At 37.6% G+C, this 18,214-nt stretch overlaps 2 protein-coding genes across 6 annotated transcripts in view; one reads left to right on the forward strand and one right to left on the reverse strand.

The window, feature by feature from the left end:
* The window catches only part of si:dkey-85k7.12 (interferon-induced very large GTPase 1), a 25,544-nt gene extending 18,376 nt beyond the window's left edge, over positions 1-7,168 (forward strand). The window contains exon 6 of the mRNA XM_051722742.1: positions 92-7,168. Coding sequence (XP_051578702.1) covers positions 92-4,791 — 4,700 coding nt within the window. The 3' untranslated portion in view covers positions 4,792-7,168. The remainder of the gene's footprint in view (positions 1-91) is intronic.
* The window catches only part of nlgn2a (neuroligin 2a), a 259,071-nt gene continuing 246,191 nt past the window's right edge, over positions 5,335-18,214 (reverse strand). For all 5 annotated transcript variants that reach the window (XM_051722820.1, XM_051722812.1, XM_051722784.1 and 2 more), the window contains 4 exons: positions 16,161-16,426; positions 14,072-14,231; positions 12,947-13,313; positions 5,335-11,988 (listed from right to left, as the gene is read on the reverse strand). In XM_051722820.1, coding sequence (XP_051578780.1) covers positions 11,157-11,988; positions 12,947-13,313; positions 14,072-14,231; positions 16,161-16,426 — 1,625 coding nt within the window. In that variant the 3' untranslated portion in view covers positions 5,335-11,156. The remainder of the gene's footprint in view (positions 11,989-12,946; positions 13,314-14,071; positions 14,232-16,160; positions 16,427-18,214) is intronic.

The following is an 18,214-nucleotide window of genomic DNA, read 5'->3' on the forward strand; positions in this document are numbered from 1 at the left end:
GCAAACTTCACTACAAACATTTTTAAATGATTTGTAAAATTAGGATGTGATTAGAAACAAATGAACATGAACTTGCTTTTTTTGCCAACAGAAACAAACATTCAAAGTCTCTTGGAAGATTTAAGGTTGGAGCAATACTATCCAAACAAACTTTCACTCAGTGCTGTGCTACAGATTGACAAGAGGGCAGTGACAGATGAGTCAGTCCAATCATTGTCATCTTTACCATGGCTGTTCCTGAAGAAACTGATGATGGTGAATGTGACTGCAAGAAGTGTCAAATGTTCTCTTTTGTCATCTGATGAGACTGAAGATTTGTCAAGCTTAGAGATTTACAATGATCCAATGGATTTTCTTAGTGATCAGAACAAGAGTGTAAACCCTTTAGACATAGTGACTGCACTCTTTCTTTGTTCAGATGGTTTCCTACAGCAGGAAATGGTCTCAAAAATGTCAATGTGTCAGTTCTCTGTACCTTTGCTTCTTCCTAACTGTAACACTCAACAGTGCACGTTCATGCTTTGGGCAATGAGAGATATTGTGAAGAAATATAGACCACACTCCTTGTCAGATCAAAGAGGCTTTGTTGAAGACAGAATTGTTTACTCTCAGCTCCCCCTAGTGTCTTTTGTCAGACTTGGTGAATGCAGCATTTCTAAATCTCAGATCTTGAACAAATTGCTCAGCAACCCACAACAGTATCATGATACATTTGTGCATCATGACATGGATTGTGGAGACATCCCAAGAAGAATATCAAGTGGCTTGGTGGAGATGAGTTGGTATCTGCCATGTGGAAACAAAAACATTGATATCTTTCCTGAACCTGTGGCCGTTGCAAACTTGAGAGGTGACATCAGCACCTTTGAAACACAGTATTCTTTACTTTGTCAGATCTCCACTGCAGTTTTTGTGTTCTTTGACAATTTGGACACAAACTACAGGTTGCTTACCAATCAACATGCTAAGGCACAATTGTTTTTAGTGGGAAATGTACATGGGAATGCCTTCAATTTGGAGCAGCTAAAACAAACAGCCACCGAAATGAGTTTAAAAAAAAGCAATATAATTCTGAAGACCAAGCAAAATGATGTGAATTTTGTCAAAAATCTGCATTCTACAATAAACTACATTATTAGTAGTCTCCCAAACGGAGTATGTTTGGAAGAAATGGAGACTATAGCACATGAACTTGGGATTCTGGCTGATGAAGATGGTAAAGAATGTCAGAAGGCCAAAAAAAATGCAGATGCCATTACAAAACATATACAGGACACACTGCAGTTCAAACAGGATCAGCTTCCCCTACAGGGTAAAATCTGGAAAGATTTGGCAAAATTGGAAAAAGAGGAATGCAGACTCCGGAAAGCTGGCGATCAAAACATTGAGAGATACAAGAGTGATCTCCAGATTAAAAAGACTGAACTTAGGAAACAACAGAGTAAATATGATATCTCAGGAGCAATGAGTTGCTTTGTTAGTGCACTAACTAGCTCGAGCCAGGAGAGGTCCTACTTCCTGAAGTGGATGCGGATGAACCTTGACAATCTCTCTCGGAAAAGTCTCTCTTGCCTTCAAGAACAGTACAAAGAAAAGTGTCAGCAATATTCAGAAAACAAAGAGGAAATTGCAAAGCTTGACCAACAGATCTCTAACAGTTCCTTAGGAACAGAGCACTTCTTGCGTGAAATGGGTCAGCTATATGAAGCCGCGGTGTCTCTTCCAGAAAACTTAGAATCACGTAAACAAATGCTTCACTTACCTAGGCTATGTGCTGAGCTGATGTTGGATGGCTTCCCTCTGGAACTTGTTGATGGAGATGCATCAAATATTCCTCTCAGATGGGTCAGTGATGTGCTTCTGCATTTAAACTCTTTGGTGCAGCCCAATAATAAAATCATGGTGATCACAGTTTTAGGAGTCCAGAGCACAGGAAAGTCCACCTTGCTGAACACCATGTTTGGAGTTCAGTTTGCAGTCAGCAGTGGGAGATGCACCAGAGGAGCTTTCATGCAGCTGATCAGAGTCACAGAGGACATCAGAGAAGAACTTGGCTGTGATTATTTAGTGATTATTGATACCGAAGGCCTGAAATCCCCAGAGCTGGCAAAACTAGATGATAGCCATGAACACGACAATGAATTAGCTACACTTGTGGTTGGATTGAGTGATATTACAATTATCAATATCGCAATGGAGAACTCCACAGAGATGAAGGATATTCTGCAGATTGTGGTCCATGCATTCCTCAGAATGAAGGAAATAGGCAAAAAACCCAAGTGTCAGTTTGTCCACCAAAATGTAGCTGATGTATCAGCACATGACAAGAACATGAGAGATCGGAAGCTTCTGCTGGAGCAGCTGAATGAGATGACAGAGGCAGCAGCTAAAATGGAGAACAAGGAGGAGTATAAAAGCTTTACCGATGTGATGGAGTATGATCCAGAGACCTGCAATTGGTACATCCCTGGACTCTGGCATGGAAATCCTCCAATGGCACCAGTGAACGCTGGCTACTCTGAGTCTGTTTATGACCTTAAAAAGAAAATTACTTCCATAATTGCAAAATGCAAACACAAAAGATCTGGAAACAACATAACAGAATTTTTGGAATGGACAAAAAGCTTGTGGAATGCAGTAAAATATGAAAATTTCATATTTAGCTTCAGGAATAGCTTGGTGGCTGATGCATACATGAGACTGTGCACAGAGTTTCATAAATGGGAATGGTCTTTCAAGAAACATATGCACACTTGGTTAATAGAAGCTGAAACCAGAGTGTCAAATTTTGAGATAATGAAACTGAAATCAGACAAGTACGACTTGCAAGATCTTTTATGCAAACTGAAACAAGAAGCTGCCACAAAGCTTGACACCTTGGAAAAGACCACTATGGAAAACCTGTCCAAATACTTTGAACAAACAGAGGGTCATATCTATCTTGTGGAAAAATACAAAGAAGATTTTGTGAGTAGTGTAAAATCTCTCAGGAGGGAAACCGAAAGCTCTCTGCTGACACAGCTTGAGGCAACAGTGGATATCAGGAGAGGAATGAATAATCTGGACAACATCAAGAAAACATTCACTGATACAATGGAGAAAAAAGTGTTGAGTCTACTGGAGGAGTTGCAGAGAAACAGCAGCTCAAAAAGTGATGCACACAAGACTGACGAGGAGCTTGACAGATTTTTTGAAACAATATGGGAAGAAACTGTCAAGGAGCTGTCATTTAGTGGCTTGAAGAAGGCAAACATATTTGATTGTGTTTTCAAGCAACTTCGGGAGAACATGAAACAGAAAGGAAGTTCTGTTGCAGTAGAATTAAATCGAGTGAATCTAAAGGATTGTGGCACAGGGGCCTTTAAAATCACCAAAGAATTCTTTCTCAAAAGATTGTGGAAATGTTTAACTAATGATAATTCTACTTTGAACTTACAGGAATTGGCAGATAATGTAATTCAGGCATGCTCTCAGTTTGTCCTGGAAAAGACCGAGACCCGATCAGATTACCACAACAACTACATTCAAGAGATCCTGAACATAATTGATGAAAGATTTGCTTCTAATAAGAAAATGGGATTTTCAGAAGAATTTGAACTATCCCTCAAATTGTACATTTGTGGCTTCTCTGCACGAAAATTTCAAAACATGCATGATGGTTACATTATGGAGAATGACCCACGTAGATGCCTTGATCAGTTTAAAGACAAATATCGTAATGATTTCAAAGATCTGTTCCACGATCGTGATCAGTGTCAGAGAAAGGCAGAAGAATTCACCAATCTGTGCTTGATTCCTGCAGTTGAGACATTCATCTACAGCTCATTGGGTCCAGACATTGTTGACAAAATGCTTCAGGGTAAAAATGCATTTCAATTCAGCACCCGCGCATTTTTCCAGTACTCACTCTTAAAGCAGCTTGTCAATGAAGATAATTTTAAGCAGTATGTGAAATATATTTGCTCCTATGAGCATTTTGTTAAGGGCTGGATATTAGATCAAATCACTGAACAGTTTTCAAATGGACATGAAGTGTCTGAGTTGGAGGAACGTCATCTCAGAGGAATCACCAATGAGATACTGGAAGCCATCAAAATGGCACAGAATGAAACAAATGAAGATGGAATAAAAGGATTCATCCATTGCATTTGTAGGAAGCTTGGACAAAAACTAAGAATTCCCAAGGATGCACTTGAAACAGTGATTGTTCTAAACAATGCATCTCAAGAGCCATTTGCTTGCTGGCTAACTCGATCTGTAGAGGAAATGGAACAGATGCTGAAGGAAAAATTCAAGAAAGGCAACTTACAGAGCAAATTGTGCAAACTCAAAATAAAACCCCAGGATGAGCTCTTCAAGCGAGTGTTTGGATGTGGGAAACAGTGTCCATTCTGCAAAGCTCCATGTGAGGCTGGTGGAGAGGCCCACACAGATCACTGTGCTTCAGTACACAGACCTCAGGGACTTGGTCATTACAGAAATGAAGGCACTAAAAAATTAGTGACTAATATCTGCTCTACAGATGTCCACAGTGAAGTAAAGTTTAAGTGTGCTGAGACTGATTTTGAATACCATCCTTACAAAAGATACAGAGAAATCTTTCCTGACTGGCACATCCCTGCTGATGCTAGCATACAGGCCTCAGACTACTGGAAATATGTGATGGTTCGGTTTGCAACACAGTTTGCCAAAGAATACAATGCATATCCTGCTGATATACCCATCACTTGGAAATTAATCACAAAGCAGCAAGCAGAGAACAGTCTCAAAGAGTCTTTCAGCATCAAGTAAACCATCATGTTTTCTCTCAAAAGTAGATTTTAATCTTGTGATGTGACAGCACTCCCTCCTTTCAGCCTACAAAAATGAAACAAAATGCTCTACAAAATGTAGGCCACCAGTAACATGGTCATCAGAACAAATATTAACAATGTTTATAACCTTTCCTCGTAATATGAAAATGTTATTGTTGCTTGCAAATGGCTTCAGCTAGTTACCAACAATACTTGTGCCTATACCGAAGTTAAAAATAATCATGCAAAAGTAAAAAGTAAATGAATCAAGTGAATGGCATGTTTCAAGTGTTCAAATTTGTAAAAAATTGCTGTAAATTTATGGCCAATTCCTACAGCAATCTACTGTGATTCTTAAATACAGTAGTTTGCTGTTAAAAATGTTGCATTCTGGGAGATGAAGAGCAGGCTCACTGTGAAGTGACTAGTTTTACGGTAAATAGCTGTTCTGTGCAAGGCATTAAGGGAAAATGAACATTTAAAATCATGATATCAACTTGGTGAAAGCTATAGTGACATTTTGAAATGTATATTTTAACCCCCCCCCCCCCCCCCCCATGAAAATGTTTGTTTGTGGCACATGGTTAGTGTTCATGATGTTTCTGACCAACACCTCTGTTCTTTATCATCTCACATCAGCCGACATTTGTCTGTCTAATGAGAAGTCAAATAAAATAAAAAAAATCAACCTTAGAAGCAATGTACATATCAAATGTACAATTTTGCCAGGATTATTTTTTATGAAAGAAAAAAAAAAACAACAACAACAATCTGTACACATAAAATAACAGTATAGCACTGCACTGTGGGTTATAATGGTGAAATACCCACAAGTCGTTGCGCTTGAATAAGTATGTGTGCTTTGGCAAATGCATTGGAGCTACAAAAATTGTAAAAAAAAATAAAATAAAAAAAAAACGTACCAAATTATTTATTCAGACTTAGTAGAAATCTTAGTTTAATTAGTGTTGTTGTTTTGTTATCAATAGTTGTTTGATTGAAGTCACCATTATGGTGATTAGTGATCTCTTGAGCTGGCACCTTGGACCTATTTTATTATTATATTATGTTCTTCCAGACAGTCAATTTACATTTAAGTAAAAGACAAGTTGATGCACTGTGCTACTTGGAAAACTAAATCTAAGGTCAGCTTGAATATCTGATCCTACCTTGCAAATGGCACTATATGTGGCAATAGTGATGCATTACACATAAAAAAAATAAAGGAAAAACAATAAAGGATATTTCAGCAAAATTATATCTGCGAATTGAGTGTTTGATGAACTTACAGCAGAACCCATGTTTGATGAAGTTACAGCATAACTCGAGCTGTTTTCAAGACACACATATATCAACTCTCGGCATACAAAATGCAGCAGTGGTGACAATTAACAAACATACTTTTATGTAAAAAAGTAAGAGCTGAACATTAAAATCCAAGTAACTTAGACTACAACAAAAACAATGTTAAAATAAACCAGTAAATAGTAAAAAATCGAAGTAATTTCTTCATGCCGCAGTGCATGCGGGGAACATAACAGTTAATTTCAACAACAGTAGATAGTATGTAATTTGACAGCTATATGCTGCTAAATTACAGTTGTATACTGTAGCTGTAAAAACAGTATCTAGCTTTTAATTTCAGCAACAGCAAGACACCGTTAATTTTACAGTAACATGCTGGCAATCCTGCTGCCAGTTCTTTACTGTTTTTTGACGGGCAAATCTTTAAGAGTGTACCATGGGGAATGTCTCATATGTTAGTACAAGTGGTTAATGGAATTTCATTTAAATTTTTGTTGTTTGTTGTTTGATAGATATAACTCTCATACAGTGTATGTTTTGTGGTAATAGATAATGTACAACTTATATTCTAACTTTTTATTCTCATCTACATTTTATTTTTTATTTCTTTATAATAAGATGCTACGTATACAGTATACAGTGGGTTATACAGTACTGTATTATTACCTCAATACTTCTGTGTTTCTTAGCAGCAGAAACCATGAATAACAATTTGTATGTTCGTAGATGAAATACACAGGTCTTGATTTTGATGTATTGTCATTTTGACAGCTTATTGTTATCAAGATAGTAATCCATCTGAATGGGTCTAATATAAAATAGTTTTTTCTTTATTAGTGTTATGTCTGTTTTATCCAGCTGGATCTAATGTTATTGTCTCGTTAAGACAAATCACTTGTGTTGTAGTATTCCTCACATATAAGTCTATTTGGAATAAAGTGCTTGCTGAATGAATTAAAGTAAATAAAACTGTATGTTTTATCACATCTAATACATATGTAAATTGAGTTTGGTGTTTGTGTATAAATGTATTTTTTATTATTCCAAGTAATAAACTCTCTTCTCTCTCAGCTTTGCCACACATTTGCGCTTAAAACAAACAGGTACATCAGTTGTGATGGTGAATAGCTGAGCATGTTGATCTCATAGTGAATAACTATTGCCAGTGAGACAAAAGGTGCACCCCGAATCGCATACCTGGGCACTATTCGATGCCATTTGTAGTGTAAGTAGAGCGAGTAGTATGTTAACATTGAAAATGCAATGAAGTGTATTGTGAGTACCAGTATGATGCACTTCTTCGACAAAATGGAGTGTGAAATGTTGGACACTTCATGCACTCAGTGCTGCAGCTTTCCTTAGGAAATGGAAGGGGCAGAGTTACATGTATTATTTGAGATATAAATGATGAATTGAGTTTTGTTAATGCACTAAAGCTAGTGGCAGGACATCACTTTCATTTGAAACATCACTTATGTCAGCTGAAAAACAACAAATGCTCCTGTGTAGAAAAACATTAATGTTCCATTTCAGACGATACTATATTTTGAAAGTTCAAACACCAGATGGCCGAGTACAAAGTGCATAGAGCGTAATTTGGGACACAGCTCAATACTGTTTGTTGGTAAGGGAAAACATTTTCTAAGTTTATTGTTGGAAAACACTTCAGGTAAGATGATTTATTGCAGTTAACATATACTTGTATTACTTATTAAATGAGTGATTTAGATGAATTGTAGCTTGATTAAAAGGAAACAGAGTCTGATGTCTGGCTATGAATTTCTTTAATATTCCCCAGATCAGAGTCACAGCATACAGTGTATAATAATTTCTAAATAAAGAGAAATATCATCACCTTATTCATATATTTTTACCTTTTCTTTTTGAAAATCATTTATTAACATGTTTATTCTTCATCTCAAGTGTGGCTTTCTGATTCTGAACATAGAGTAAAACAGGGCAACAGGTGTAAATTTGCTTTAGGGCACAGTAAAACTATATTTTCTTAGAGGAAAAAAATGTGCTTCATTTATTCAGTTATCTTTAAACCGCCAGACATACTGAGATCCTCTTGCACTCTTAATTCCATATTTATTATGCCATTATTTCACTAATTCATTCAAAATTTATTAAATGTACTTGTGAAGTGTAAAATGTGACCATAAAGTTATACATTTATTAGTTTTTTATAGTTATTTATTTAGTTCTACATAATATTAGTTATTTCACGAAAGGCATCTAGTGCCTAGGATTTGTCTAGGAACTTGAACATTTTATAAGAACTGGCAGGTTTTATACTGTATCTGAAATTACGGCTAATCATACTTGTGCAGAAATATGACTAGCTGTGATGATTCAAGTGACATCAATACGCTACATGATATTTTTATGCTTAAATGCAAGAGCAATAAATCATCTCCATCCACAGATCCCAAAACTAAATGAAGCAGCAGAAAGAGAATTGAACCTCTTGTGAGCGAGATTTGCCAATTTTGCTGGTGGCTGAATTACAACTTGCACCTGTTGTCCTGGTCACAATGTATTTCATATTTCATTTGACCAGAAAAAAAGAAAAGAAAACAAAAACAAAACATCAAACAAACAGGTAACTGAATATTTACAAATATTTTCTGCTGTTTTGTTCTTACACTAAAAATGTACAGTTAACTTCAATGGATCTTTCTCTCACTGTACGCCTACTGAAGACCCAATGAATGGCTCATTATGGATGTTGAGTCTTTATTCTGTATGTACCACAACATCACACTCTAGTGGCTGAGCGTACAAAAACAAGCAAGAAAAATAACAAAACATCCTATACTCATCCCTTAAATCAGTATTGATTATTAGAACTGAGGCTGTTATTTGTACGCAGCTTTAGTCAAGTCCTCAGCTTGTTTAAAATGGAGGTCAGTTATACCTACAACCACATAAAAGTCCACAAATGATACATATCCACAAGTTCAAATTATACTCTCAGACCTCAAAACAAATTTATCATAGTAGTTGTAGTTTGTGCAGTCTTCCCCCTTGTTTATTGTTGCTCCACTGGGTTTTTAGTCCATTACTGCAGAAAAAGTTTGCATGGCATACTGAACCTCCAGTATACTATCTCTGCAATGCAAATAGTTTCTGCATGTTATAGTATATTGTGCAGCATAGTGGCATAAGTTTTTGCTCCATCATATTGGTTCTGTGTATGACAGAGAAATGTTCTGGACATCTCAGACAGCTGAGCCGACAGCAAGACACACATTTCCTGACACACCCTCATCCTCCCGTTACACATAGCAGAAACATTAAAGTGAGACAAACCAGGCATGAAGAGAAGTGATCATGTTAATCACATAGCTGATGTTTTGTCTGGTGATTTTGATTTGAAGAAATTTAACTACAAACTGTTTATCCACAATTTAACCACAATCCCTGACTTTCTCTTTGCTGTGCTTGTCGTAAACCAGAAAGTCAGGTTTTCCATGCAGACAGATGTGTGATATGGAGAAATGTGGTCAAACACATCAAACTGATTGATATATGAGGTGCTTATAATCTTCCAGCCTCTCACAACGGACTTACAGAACCCCATACACAATTTACATGTACAATGACATATAGCTTGGTTGGAACAGCATGAACGAGAGGGGGCCAGAGAAAGAGAGAAATAACAAGGGCATTTTTACCCTAAGCAGCTGGTGGAGTCATTGACTTTCTCCTGTACCTATCTCTCTCTCTGACACATACCATTGCTAAAGACTGTTGACATACAGCTTAATTCACACACTCATGTTAACACAGATGGCAAGAGACATAATAGCTAGAAAAGACACACTTGCCATGTGTACACAAAAGCTGCTTATTATGCTGGGCCTTTGAATATCAAACAATGGTGTTAAACAAAGAGCGAGGACAGAGAGAGAGAGAGAGAGAGAGAGAGAGAGAGAGAGAGAGAGAGAGAGAGAGAGAGAGAGAGAGAGAGAGAGAGAGAGAGAGAGAGAGAGATGTAAAAAAAAGCTACATGTGCATTTGCCATTTGTGGTATCTAAGTATCTGCCAATAAACTGACCTGACCATCACAGATAGCTCTGGTAGTTCACTAGTACATTACATGTACATCACTACCACTGCCATTGGTCGACTGATAGCTCCCACAACTATATATGATGTCATATATGACAATGCCCTTCTTTGTTACTTTAAAAATATTTCATGCATAGATCCCACCAGGCAAACCATGTAAATATATATTTCATTCTTTTATATATTTGTCTATATATCTATACATACAAAAAATTTCTAAGAATCAACACATAGCCAAATCAAATATGTGTGATAAAACGACATAAATAGAGCAGACAGAGAGAGAGAGAGAGAGAGAGAGAGAGAGAGAGAGAGAGAGAGAGAGAGAGAGAGAGAGAGAGAGATTAGGTTGGCACTTTTGTCTTTTGTCAGAGGTTGTCATTTTCGCTTATTCTCTCTGTCTCTTGTTACAACGTATGATTTAATGCTTGACACAAGACTGCAGGTAAAAAAAACAGAATCCAAGGTTACAGATCACATTCAGACAGTGCTCACAGGAAAGATAAATAATTTGGTAGTGACAACAATGTAATGGAATAACAAAGAAATGGATGAGAGAAAGTAGATAAAGAGATGCACAGATCTGCACTCTGCCACTTTAGCGAGAGAAAAAAGTGGGAAAATGTTCTAATTTCCACTCATGACATCAGATGACCTTAGTCAATTATCAACCAGTCATTGCCTCATTTATTTAAGGACATTGTGGAAAAATAAACAGCAAGCAGAAATCCAGTAAGAGGTTTATGATTCGTCACCGCCAGCCAAAATTGTTGCTCACTGTAGAGTTAGTAAACAGAGCTCCTCTAGTGTGTACAACATTTAGCAATTCTCTGATTTTTGTCTGTGAGAATGCCAACAAAATATACTGTTGCTGCCTTGGTACTGAAGCCAAGAGCATTTTAAGTTAAAGAGCTCAAAAGGTGGACAGAGAGAGAAAACTGGATATGTGTGAGAGCTAGTCCTCTCATCTTGGGGATGGTACTATACACGGGTGGTGGAGTGTGGGTGGGGGAGTGTGTTGTTGTGGCCGATGGTTGTGGGGAAAGTGTTGAAGGCATGCAGCGGTTGCATGCCAGTGATGGTACTAGGAATCATGGTGATGGTATTGGGGGTCATGAGTGGCACATCGTCAGGGGCCCGCCTTAGGGCCAACGTGTAGTCGGGTGGGCACGTGGGTCGTAGAATATCATGCGGTCGCAATGGCTCCATGTCATGGTGTGCATCGTGCTCTGAGTGCTTCATTTGCAGGGACATTATCTCCTCTTCCTGGCTGTGTGCTAAGTCATTAGCGGTTACGCCACGTTGCGGGGACAGCCGGTGCCTTCGCATCTCATGCCGTTTATCACGTTTGTAGTAAAGAGCAGCGAAGGCCAGGATGTTCAGGAACAGGAGTGATGCGCCAACTGCTACTGTCACGCTTAGTTCAGTGGAGTAGTCCCGGGTGTCGCTTGGGAAGGGTGAAAATCTTGGAGGCTCTGAGCCATCTGGCTCTGTTTCAGAAGGGAAGGTAGGGAAAGGCTGACGTGTTGTACGGGGTCCTTGGACCTTCCAGTGTGGGGTACGAGCGGTCCCTGGAGGCAGCCGGGTTGTGGTGGGGCTTGGGAACTCCTCATGGAGGTTGTGGAGGTGAGGAACAAGTTCCAGCCAGAAGGCAACCTTGTTTGCTCGGTAGTTGTCACGGATGCGAGGTTTAAGGCCAATGTGCAGATACTGCTTGTCCTTAGAGTTGAACTTGGTCCAGATCACTTCCTCAAAGCGATTGGGCTTTGTGTGGATGAACTTGGTGTCTTGAGGAACAGGCAAGTTGGGATCACTTCAGAAAAGAACCAAAGAAAAATCAAACATGAGATCTCTTTGATATCTCAGTTGTTTCTCCTAGACAGACAATGAGATTAATAGAGAGCAAATAGAGACTTTTGCTTAAAGCCGGGTGTACACCTTGATTTTTACGTTCCTTTACGTTTGCTTTTCAGACTGTACGATATGATCCCAGTAAGATCTTGGGTAAAAGCCATGTCACACTGTGAGACATTATGTCAGACTGTGTGTCAAGACTTTGGTCCCAATAATCCCGACTGACAGCGTTGATTTGGTGTTGAGTCTTATCTGGCCGTCGTAGGACCAGTCACACTACACGACTACGACTCAAAATTTCGGACACTGCCAGAACTTCGTCAGAGGATAAGATGCACTGCATCAGCCTCCGGTGAATGTGTACCACTAAGCGATCAAAGATGGGCGATTATGCCCTACGACAAGATAAATATTTTACGATCCCTAAAATTTGTCTCAGATGGAAAAATTGCCGCCAAAATCGTACAGTGAGAACACAGCTATAGTCTTCTGTTTCTCCGATTTTTCTCTTTAGAAAAAGACAATTATTTCCCCAGTTGGCAATCAAAAGTCAGAGATTTCAATATAAACTCAAACATTTCTCATCATATTCTTCCAAAACCAAATTATCTGGGCTATGCTATCCACATTTTATAGCTCTAATGCATGTCAACAATTGTCTCATTTACATAACATATCTTAGGACACACAAAAGTGGATATCCATCAAAACTGCTGAGCTATGAGAGAACAAACTCTGAGCAATAAAGTTTTTCACTGGGAAGATATCTTAAGTGAAAATATCTCAAAAGGATATTTGAACAAATTCCACAAAATAAACTGAAAGTAAAAACATTACTTTTATTTTTGAAATCTAGTCCCTTTCATTATATTTTTTAAAATTCATCCGTGACATTTGTTTTGCACACACAGACCTACCCGGTCTTGGCAAAGTTGGTCCAGTAGGTCATGACCACAGCACTAAGCATGACATCATTTTTGGAAAAGTTGCAAGGGAAGAGATCAGTTGCTCCAATCATGGGCACGCCAAACACATATGGAATCTCGTCCCCATGTGCCGCATCTGCCCATTCAGGTCGTGTTTCTGTTTGGCAGTGGTGATAGAATGTGTAGAAGTAAACGGGAGACTGGTACTCCGCATGAAGCTTGGCAGTAGCGACTGCTGGCGCCACCCACTGATGATCAGTGAATAATGCGAGGAGAGTCTTCCGCCGCATTTCCCCATTGTCTCTGTCTGCCCAATCTGTGTACATGAATTTAATAGTCTCCCTCAGGATGTCTTTACCTAGAAAAAGACAGAGAGTAATTAGACTGAAGAAAAGGCAGACAAGAGAATGGGGGTGGAAGTGAGAGACAGATCTTGCGTTTAAGTGACAGAGCATTTGGCAATAAGTCAAATAAACTTAAGAAAATTAAATATGTATTTGTGCATGAGAGTGTGCATGTATGTGGGTCTGTTAAACAATTATACAAATGTCCACGGACAAACGCTTTTTATATATATATATATATATATATATATATATATATATATATATGTTAGAAAAATATAATAGGTCCCTTGATTGTAAAATACCAAAATCTCCAAGGCTTAATGTTTGGTACAATAAAAAACAGCATTCAGGGCACAAATGATGACTGTCATAGCTTGCCTTTTGGCGCCCTCTAGTGGAAAAAATCATAATAGCACCTAATCAACAGAGAAAACAGACTGCTGAAAGCTGGATATGAAGTAACAAATCAGCATCAATTGTATTGTTGTACCCTGTATTGCTCCTACTGTAAATCTAAGCCAGCGTGGTGTTTTCCCAACTAAACTTTCCATGGCACAATAAATACAGGTATATGAACTAGACCGATACTAGACTGTACTGTACCATGAAATCAGGGTCTCTAATGTCATGTTTTCTTTTTTATTCTGTACATCACACAATTTCATATAAAGTATGTATATCATTATATTCTGGTACAGATCTCTTTTTTCATGAGAATTATAAGACAAATAGACAGTATTTAAAAATTATTTGGTACTCAATTGCTTACCTTCAGGGTATCCATAGAGGTTGTCAACAAAATTAGAGATGGTGTAGTCAAATGCTGCAGCTGAAATCCCCTCTTCACTCTCAGTGCCCCCATCATCCACAAATTTCAGCCCCTCACCTTGATTTACACCAATAAGCAGGTCATAGTTCAAGAACTCCCCCTAGTGAAGAAAGCAAGCAAGTATACATTTTTTTTTTGAGAAACTATATATATATATATATAATCTGTCAGAGCAACCAAGTAGTCCTCACTGCAAACTGTAGAGCGATGACTAAATCTACTATGTAATGGATGTATGTGACGAAGTGGATGTTTTAATACGCATGCACAAAACATTCAGAGCTGTAGAACATTGTATTCAGTGTGTACTATATTTAGTGTTATGTGTAAATAAAGAGTGAAAAAGTGAAATAATGATAGCATTTCCTTACAAAAATTAAATTATTTTTGACAAATTAGTATTGTATAGTGTACTCACAACTTTCGAGAGTTACTACTGAGTATGTTGAATGAATTTGTTTGGTATGGAAGATTACTATTACTGTATACATATACAGTATGTATTGTTATTTTTTTATTAATTTGATTCTGTTTCGAGAACATAATACAGCCCTATTCCTTCGTTAATTTGATTTAGGATAAAAATTTTGTTTTGGAAAAATCTACAACACACATTTTTGCTTGCCGTTTATGATGTGCTGTCCAAAATGTAGGGTTTAGAGTTAGGTTAGAGACTGAAACTGTCTATATTATATTCTTGCTTAATAGATCTGTAAAAGCAATCATAGGTGGCGTGTAATATTAATTAATGACTTAATTAAATATAGGCTATTTTACTTTTCTATCTCTCTGTGCTATACGTGACAGAGTATAGATGTGTTATACTAAAATATGTGGATTATGGACAATACATACATTCTTATAAAATGCAAGATTTACTTACTTGAGATGACAAGAATAAAAAGAAAATAAAGTTTTTTTTATGTGTTCTGCAATGATGGAATACAATATGGCACAATTTATGTAAGCAGTCTCGTGGAGATAAAATATAAAACAGTTCATCCATCCATCCATTTTCTATAGCCGATTATCCTATGTAGGATCGCAGGGAATGCTGGAGTCTATCCCAGCTGTCTTGGGCAGAAGGCAGGGAAAATCCCTGGACAGGTGGCAAAACAATGCATACATCCAGTATTTTAAAGAAGCACCAAACTTTGAAGTGGCCAAAAGGAAAATAACATTTGGCATTTGAAAGAATTTAAACACTAAATCTTATACAGACCTGTGGCGTAGCCAAGGGTGGGCCGGGGTGGGCCTGGGCCCACCCAAAATAGACCAAAGCCCATGCAGAATATTACTGATTATTCTTTGACTTCAAATATATATTGATAAAATAATCGGAATAATCTAAAATTCTGATTTCTGAAAGTGTGAAAGAAATGTTTGAATGCACTGCTTTTCCGTTATTAAGGAAAATTTGATAAAAACAAATTTGGGCGTAAAATTGGCCTATCCATTTTTATTGAGGCACACCCAAAAGTAATTTCCTGGCTACGCCCTTGATACAGACAGATGTCTAGTGACAGTAGTTAAACTTTTAGTTAGACACTATTCTAGCCTGTCGAACAAAGTTGCGAATAAGCTACACGCCATACTGATCACACTAAATCATTTAATTTGTGTAACAATATGTAAAGAGAATCTAATGCAATATACAGTTTTGTGTGTGTGTGCATTAAAAAACATCCAGTATGTCCCGGATATCATTGCGCCACAGTCCACAATGAGGACAGTCTCTAGAGCAAACTTAAGTAAGAATAGTTGTAGATGTAGACTGTATATAATCTCATTCTGTATATTAAGAGCATTAATTTGTAGCAGTGTCATTTTAATGAAGTATACCTTCAATAATTTAGGTTTGATTAAGTTTAAACAAATTCTATCTAAAAAGATAGTCCTTTGGTCTGAAAAGGTTTAAGCCTAATCCTTGGCTTGGGAAATGGCAATTCACCATGGAAAATCCTTGATAGACTGAATGGTTGAATTCTTAGAAACTGTATTCACAAATGAAATGTAATTTTATGATCACCTGCTGCATGAGGATCTCTGGGTCATCTGGCACAACATCTCCGTCCACCACAGGTCCAAACGCAATGTGGTAGCGGGCGGGCTGGATGTCCTGATCCACCAGCTCTCTGAAGTTTTTCCTGCGAAGACAGTCCACAAGGTCCGCAGTCTCCCCATACGTGCATCCCACTTTACGGGCCAGAATCTTGGTGTACTTCAAAGGTTGATAGTTAATGGACCAGCTAGAGATGGCTGAACCACTCTGAGCGATGGCTCTCTGAAACAGCCCTGGGTTGGGAAGGAGTGACACAAAGCTGTTAACTACAAGAAAACTCATTTACTTAACCAGGGTCCAAAATGTAATTTTTGCCACAGCTATGAAAATATATTAATGAAAAATGTCTTTGAAACAAAAAAGCAAGCTAAAATGCAATAACTGAAAAATAATTGTGTTGCATTAACAGTGTTTGCATTTTTTGGGAAGGCAGTTTCCTTTGGTTGTATATTTAAGCTGTGAATATTTCAATTAAAAACATAAAAAATTCAATATTAAACATTTACCTTCCAAAATTTAGTTCCAAAAAATATTTTTTATTTTTTAAAGATTTCATCTTTGTTATTCAACAGGTAATATTCATCCATAATATTATGCTTAGCAAATTCGCCTCTAGAATTTCAGTGGTTAAAATGCAGTTGGAAATTGTACCACCTAGTGGTGAAACCTAGTAGCAGAGATTGAAGATTGTGCATTGGCACTCTACTGCTTTTCCTTCAATGCCAGGATGTACAAAGTTGAATTTCCAAATTAATTTTAACTACTGAAATTTTAGAGGTGAATTTGCAAAGCGAAATATAATGGACCGAATATTCCCTGTTGAATAAAAATGAAATAAAATAAAAAATAAATAAAAGGTAATTTTTTGGAACTGAATTTTGGAAGGTACACTGGCGGCCAAAAGTTTGGAATAATGTACAGATTTTGTTGTTTCAGAAGGAAATTGGTACTTTAATTCATCAAAGTGGCATTCAACTGATCACAAAGTATAGTCAGGACATTACTGATGTAAAAAACAGCACCATCACTATTTGAAAAAGTCATTTCTGATCAAATCTAGACAGGCCCCATTTCCAGCAGCCATCACTCCAACACCTTATCATTGAGTAATCATGCTAAATTGCTAATTTGTACAAGAAAATCACTTGCCATTATATCAAAAACAGTTGAAAGCTATTTTGTTCGTTAAATGAATCTTAACATTGTCTTTGTGTTTGTTTTTGAGTTGCCACAGTATGCAATAGACTGGCATGTCTTAAGGTCAGTATTAGGTCAAAAATGGCAAAAAAGAAACAGCTTTCTCTAGAAAATCGTCAGTCAATCATTGTTTTGAGGAATGAAGGCTATACAATGATTGAAATTGCCAAAAACTGAAGATTTCATACAAAGCTGTACACTACAGTCTTCAAAGACAAAGGACAACTGGCTCTAACAAGGACAGAAAGAGATGTGGAAGGCCAGATGTACAACTAAACAAGAGGATAAGTAAATCAGAGTCTCAAGTTTGAGAAATAGACGCCTCACGTGTCCTCAGCCGACAGCTTCATTGAATTCTACCCGCTCAACACCAGTTTCATGTATAACGGTAAAGAGAAGACTCAGGGGTGCAGGCCTTATGGGAAGAATTGCAAAGAAAAAGCCACTTTTGAAACAGGAAAACAAAAAGAAAAGGTTAGAGTGGGCAAAGAAACACAGACATTGGACAACAGGTAATTGGAAAAGAGTGTTGTGGATCTTAACCCCATTGAGCATTTGTGGGATCAGCTAGACTGTAAGGTGTGTGAGAAGTTCCCAACATGACAGCCACACCTATGGCAAGTGCTACAAGAAGCGTGGGGTGAAATGTCACCTGCGTATCTGGACAAACTGACAGCTAGAATGCCAAGGATCTGCAAAGCTGTCATTGCTGCACGTGGAGGATTAATATTTTGACTATACATTGTGATTAGTTGAATGCCACTTTGGTGAATAAAAGTACCAATTTCTTTCCATAAGAGCAAAATCTGTACATTATTCCAAAC

This window comes from Myxocyprinus asiaticus, chromosome 2, assembly GCF_019703515.2.
Source record: "Myxocyprinus asiaticus isolate MX2 ecotype Aquarium Trade chromosome 2, UBuf_Myxa_2, whole genome shotgun sequence".
Classification (NCBI taxonomy): Eukaryota; Metazoa; Chordata; class Actinopteri; order Cypriniformes; family Catostomidae; genus Myxocyprinus; species Myxocyprinus asiaticus.